Source organism: Cetorhinus maximus, unplaced genomic scaffold (genome assembly GCF_964194155.1).
Source record: "Cetorhinus maximus unplaced genomic scaffold, sCetMax3.hap1.1 HAP1_SCAFFOLD_2471, whole genome shotgun sequence".
Classification (NCBI taxonomy): Eukaryota; Metazoa; Chordata; class Chondrichthyes; order Lamniformes; family Cetorhinidae; genus Cetorhinus; species Cetorhinus maximus.
In genome coordinates, this window is record NW_027598409.1 from 38928 (window position 1) to 45436 (window position 6509).

Genomic DNA, 6509 nt, shown 5'->3' on the forward strand with positions numbered 1-6509 from the left:
TGCTTCCTCCAAGTGGTGTTAAACATGGGGGAAGCACTGATCCATCAGCTGAGGGAGGGCAGGACGTGGTCATCAGCAGGAGGTTTCCTTGCCCATGTTTGACCTGATGCCATGAGACTTCATGGGGTCCGGAGTCGATGTTGAGGATTCCCAGGAAACTCCCTCCCGACTTTATACTACTGTGGGGTCCTCTGCTGGGTCTGTCCTGCCGGTGGGACAGGGCATACCCAGGGATGGTGATGGTGGTGTCTGGGACATTATCTGTAAGGTACGGTTCTGTGAGGGTGACTATGTCAGGCTGTTGCTTGGCTAGTCTGTGGGACAGCTCTCTCAATTTTGGCACCAGCCCCCGGATGTTCGATGTTAGTAAGGAGGACTTTGCAGGGTCAACAGGGCTGGGTTTACAGTTATTGCTTCTGGTCTTGAGGTCAATGCTGGGTCCCCGTCCGGTTTTATTCCTTGCTGGGCCATTTTGGAGGGCATTTAAGAGTCAACCACATTGCTGTGGGTCTGGAGTCACATGTAGGCCAGACCGGGTAAGGACAGCAGATTTCCTTCCCTAAAGGGGCATTGGTGAACCAGGTGGGTTTTTACAACAGTCGACGCAGGTTTTATGGTCACCGTTTCTGAAACTAGCTTCATCCTGATTTATGAACTAAGTTCAAGTTGCACGTGCTGCAGTGGTGGGCCTTGAACCCCATGTCTCCAGAGCAGTCGCCTGGGCCTCTGGGTTGCGAGAGCACAGGCGCTGGCAGAGACCTTCACATCCAGAGAAATCCATTAACTGGAGTGTTGTCACTGTAGCAATGTCGTAAATGCCAGAACCAAATTGAGCACAGCAAGATCCCACAACATCAACGTAATAGATGAACAAATAATATTTTTTGGATTGAGGGATGAGTATTGACTGGACACGAGACTGGAACGGATGAACCCCAGGGGAGAGAGGAACCACTCAGTCGGATTTTAGACCTCGCCTCCCAACGTGAAAATGTCAATGCCTGAGCCACCATGACCTCCTCCGGTCCCCAGCTCAAGGGGCCGAGTGGCCCTCCCGCTTTGTGTTTTGTGCTGGGAAACCTCACCGGGGTTGACGTGTTATGTTTTGTTCCACCAGGTACAACCAGGCCCCCTCGAGACGGCGAGGTTTCAGGCGTCGACTACCACTTCATCACCCTCTCGGAGTTCCAGGCCCTGGAGAGGGCCGGCGGCCTGCTGGAAAGCGGGAAGTTTGACGGTAATCTGCTCGGGGCTGTCACCGCACTGGCGAGATTCGGAATGGGAGAAGCTAGACTATCATGGGCCCCATTCACCCATCGCCTCCCCACTCTGCTCACTCATCCACTCCTCCCGGGCCAGCAACGCCTCCCTTTACAAATTCTCACCCTTGTTCTCAAATCCCTCCATGGCCTCGCAGCTCCCCACCTCCCTATCTCTGTAACCTCCTCCAGCCCCTACACCCCTCCCTATCTCTGTAACCTCCTCCAGCCCCTACAACCCTCCCTATCTCTGTAACCTCCTCCAGCCCCTACAACCCTCCCTATCTCTGTAACCTCCTCCAGCCCCTACAACCCTCCCTATCTCTGTAACCTCCTCCAGCCCCTACAACCCTCCCTATCTCTGTAACCTCCTCCAGCCCCTACAACCCTCCCTATCTCTGTAACCTCCTCAATCCCCTACAACCCTCCCTATCTCTGTAACCTCCTCCAGCCCCCTACACCCCTCCCTATCTCTGTAACCTCCTCCAGCCTCTACACCCCTCCCTTTCTCTGTAACCTCCTCCAGCCCCTACAACCCTCCCTATCTCTGTAACCTCCTCCAGCCCCTACAACCCTCCCTATCTCTGTAACCTCCTCCAGCCCCTACACCCCTCCCTATCTCTGTAACCTCCTCCAGCCCCCTACACCTCTCCCTATCTCTGTAACCTCCTCCAGCCCCTACACCCCTCCCTATCTCTGTAACCTCCTCCAGCCCCTACACCCCTCCCTATCTCTGTAACCTCCTCCAGCCCCTACACCCCTCCCTATCTCTGTGCTCCTCCAGCCCCTACACCCCTCCCTATCTCTGTAACCTCCTCCAGCCCCGACAACCCTCCCTATCTCTGTAACCTCCTCCAGTCCCTACACCCCTCCCTATCTCTGCAATCTCCTCCAGCCCCGACAACGCTCCCTATCTCTGTAACCTCCTCCAGACCCTACAACCCTCCCTATCTCTGTAACCTCCTCCAGCCCCTACACCCCTCCCTATCTCTGTATAGAGGGAGCTTTACTCTGTATCAAACCCCATGCTTTACCTGTCCTGGGAGTGTTTGATGGGGACAGTGTAGAGGGAGCTTTACTCTGTATCTAACCCCGTGCTGTACCTGTCCTGGGAGTGTTTGATGGGGACAGTGTAGAGGGAGCTTTACTCTGTATCTAACCCTGTGCTGTACCTGCCCTGGGAGTGTTTGATGGGGACAGTGTAGAGGGAGCTTTACTCTGTATCTAACCCCGTGCTGTATCTGTCCTGGGAGTGTTTGATGGGGACAGTGTAGAGGGAGCTTTACTCTGTATCTAACCCCGTGCTGTACCTGTCCTGGGAGTGTTTGATGGGGACAGTGTAGAGGGAGCTTTACTCTGTATCTAACCCCGTGCTGTACCTGTCCTGGGAGTGTTTGATGGGGACGGTGTAGAGGGAGCTTTACTCTGTATCTAACCCTGTGCTGTACCTGTCCTGGGAATGTTTGATGGGGACGGTGTAGAGGGAGCTTTACTCTGTATCTAACCCCATGCTGTACCTGTCCTGGGAATGTTTGATGGGGACGGTGTAGAGGGATGTTTACTCTGTATCTAACCCCATGCTGTACCTGTCCTGGGAGTGTTTGATGGGGACAGTGTAGAGGGATGTTTACTCTGTATCTAACCCTTCCCCATGTGGGGTTAGTTTCTCTGTATCTGACTGTGAATCTGTGCTCTGTTGTCTAGGTAACTATTACGGGACCCCTGTGCCCCCTATTCTTCCTTCGGACGCCACCTTGACTCTCGAGCCCTCGATGCTGTTCCAGCCGCCTCGCACCAAGTCCCTCATCAGCCTGGAGAGAGGGATCGGCCGGGAAGAGTGCGGAGAGAGTCGCTACAGAGACTCCTCCAAGCCCCGAGGTGAGGAGCCTGTCCTCCTGCTCCATCCGATCAGTGGCTTAACTGGATCTGTCCACCCAGCGTCAGGCTGGTTACCTGGGGCATCGGGCGGGCGGGTGGGAGGTGCTGCCTGGAGCGGGCAAGACCCAGGTCCTACCGTAACCTTTCCTGTGATCGTTGACCGGACCGGATTAGCGCCCAGGCCCTGAGAGAGTCCGCTTGGGAAGGAGGGTCCGGGCTGGGGAGGGGTCGGAGGGTCATGGTGAAGGATGGAGCAGGGGGTCAGGACGGCCGGAGGATCCGGCAGGGCTTGGGAGCGGACAATTTCGGGCAGGATCTGGGCCATCGGACTCCAGCAGCGTCCAGTCCCAGCGGCACTGACCGGTGGTGTTGGAGCGTCCCAGTGGGAGTCGCCGGGAGCCTGTGTCCCCGCGGGGCCCTGCACCGTGTTCCGCTGCTTCATGGCGCGAGGCGTGACGGGAGCTGAGTAACCTCTGACACGGCTTCTCGTTGATAGGCTCGACGGCTGCCTTGACCAATGGGCACCTGACTGCCTCGAACACCAAACAGAGTGCAGCACCAGCAGGAAATGACATCACGGCGCTAAACGGGGGCAGTGACCAACATCAGATCGGAACCAACACAGGAGATTGGACACTGGCCAATGGCTCGACACGGAAAACCCAGGCGATTCAGTATGTATGTTGTACATACCCCACATTACAGCTCCGATATATCCATTACAACTCCGATATACCCCACATTACAGCTCCGATATACCCCACATTACACCTCCGATATACCCCACATTACACCTCCGATATACCCCACATTACAGCTCCGATATACCCCACATTACAGCTCCGATATATCCATTACAACTCCGATATACCCCTCATTACAGCTCCGATATACCACACATTACAGCTCCGATATACCCCACATTACAGCTCCGATATATCCATTACAACTCCGATATACCCCTCATTACAGCTCCGATATACCACACATTACAGCTCCGATATACCCCACATTACAGCTCCGATATATCCATTACAACTCCGATATATCCATTACAACTCCGATATACCCCACATTACAACTCCGATATACCCCACATTACAGCTCCGATATACCCATTACAGCTCCAATATACCCCACATTACAGTTCCGATATACCCCACATTACAACTCCGATATACCCCACATTAAACCTCCGATATACCCCACATTACAGCTCCGATTTACCCCACATTACAACTCCGATACACCCCACATTACAACTCCGATTTACCCCACATTACAACTCCGATATACCCCACATTACAGCTCCGATTTACCCCACATTACAACTCCGATACACCCCACATTACAACTCCGATACACCCCACATTACAACTCCGATATACCCCACATTACAGCTCCGATATACCCCACATTACAACTCCGATATAGCCCACATTACAACATTGATATACCCCACATTAAACATTGATATACCCCACATTACAACTCGGATATACCCCACATTACAACACCGATATACCCCACATTACAACACCGATATACCCCACGTTACAACTCCGATATACCCCACGTTACAACTCCGATATAGCCCTCATTACAGCTCCGATATACCCCACATTACAACTCCGATATATCCATTACAACTCCGATATACCCCACATTACAACTCCGATATATCCATTACAACTCCGATATACCCCACGTTACAACTCCGATATACCCCTCATTACAGCTCCGATATACCCCACATTACAACACCGATATACCCCACATTACAACTCCGATATACCCCACATGACAACACCGATATTGCCCACATGACAACACCGATATTGCCCACATGACAACACCGATATACCCCACATTACAACACCGATATACCCGACATTACAACGCCGATATACCCCACGTTCCAACTCCGATACAGCCCACATTACAACACCGATATACCCCACATTGCAACTCCGATATACCCCACATTACAATTCTAATATATCCATTACAACTCCGATATACCCCACATTACAGCTCCGAAATACCCCTCATTACAGCTCTGATATACCCCACGTTACAGCTCCGATTTACCCCACATTACAGCTCCGATATAGCCCACATTACAGCTCCGATATAGCCCACATTACAGCTCCGACATACCCCACATTACAGCTCCGATATACCCCACATTACAGCTCCGATATACCCCACATTACAACTCCAATATACCCCACATTACAGCTCCGATATACCCCACATTACAGCTCCGATATACCCCACATTACAACTCCGATATACCCCACATTAAACCTCCGATACACCCCACATTACAGCTCCGATATACCCCACATTAAACCTCTGATACACCACACATTGCAACTGCGATACACCCCACATTACAACTCCGATATACCCCACATTACAACTCCAATATAACCCACATTACAACACCGATATACCCCACATTATAACTCTGATATACCCCACATTACACCTCCGTTGTACTCCACATTACAACTCCGATGTACCCCACATTACAACTCCGATATACCCCATATTACACCTCCGATGTACCCCACTCCCCTCACAGTAACACTCCGATATACTCCACATTTAACCTCCGATATACCCCACATTAAACCTCCGATGTACTCCACATTACAACTCCGATATACCCCACATTAAACCTCCGATGTGCTCCACATTACAACTCCGATATACCCCACATTACAACTCCGATATACCCCACATTACAGCTCCGATATACCCCACATTACACCTCCGATATACCCCACATTACAGCTCCGATATACCCCACATTACAGCTCCGATATATCCATTACAACTCCGATATACCCCTCATTACAGCTCCGATATACCACACATTACAGCTCCGATATACCCCACATTACAGCTCCGATATATCCATTACAACTCCGATATATCCATTACAACTCCGATATACCCCACATTATAGCTCCGATATACCCCACATTACAACTCCGATATATCCATTACAGCTCCGATATACCCCACATTACAGCTCCGATATACCCCACATTACAGCTCCGATATACCCCACATTACAGCTCCGATATACAGCACATTACAGCTCTGATATACCCCACATTACAACTCCGATATACCCCACATTACAGCTCCGATATACCCCACATTACAGCTCCGATATACCGCACATTACACCTCCGATATACCCCACATTACAGCTCCGATATACCTATTACAACTCCGATATACCCCACATTACAGCTCCGATATACCCCACATTACAGCTCCGATATACCCCACATTACAACTCCGATATACCCCACATTACAACTCCGATATACCCCACATTACAGCTCCGATATA

General features: G+C 51.3%; 1 protein-coding gene across 1 annotated transcript in view; it reads left to right on the forward strand.

Annotated features, from left to right (window-relative positions):
- Nucleotides 1-3811, forward strand: part of LOC144677359 (membrane-associated guanylate kinase, WW and PDZ domain-containing protein 2-like) — a gene marked incomplete at its 3' end in the record, with an annotated part of 28352 nt that extends 24541 nt beyond the window's left edge. Inside the window, exons 4-6 of the mRNA XM_078537496.1 lie at nucleotides 1118-1237; nucleotides 2964-3137; nucleotides 3634-3811. Coding sequence (XP_078393622.1) covers nucleotides 1118-1237; nucleotides 2964-3137; nucleotides 3634-3811 — 472 coding nt within the window. The remainder of the gene's footprint in view (nucleotides 1-1117; nucleotides 1238-2963; nucleotides 3138-3633) is intronic.
- Between the last annotated feature and the right edge of the window lie 2698 nt (nucleotides 3812-6509).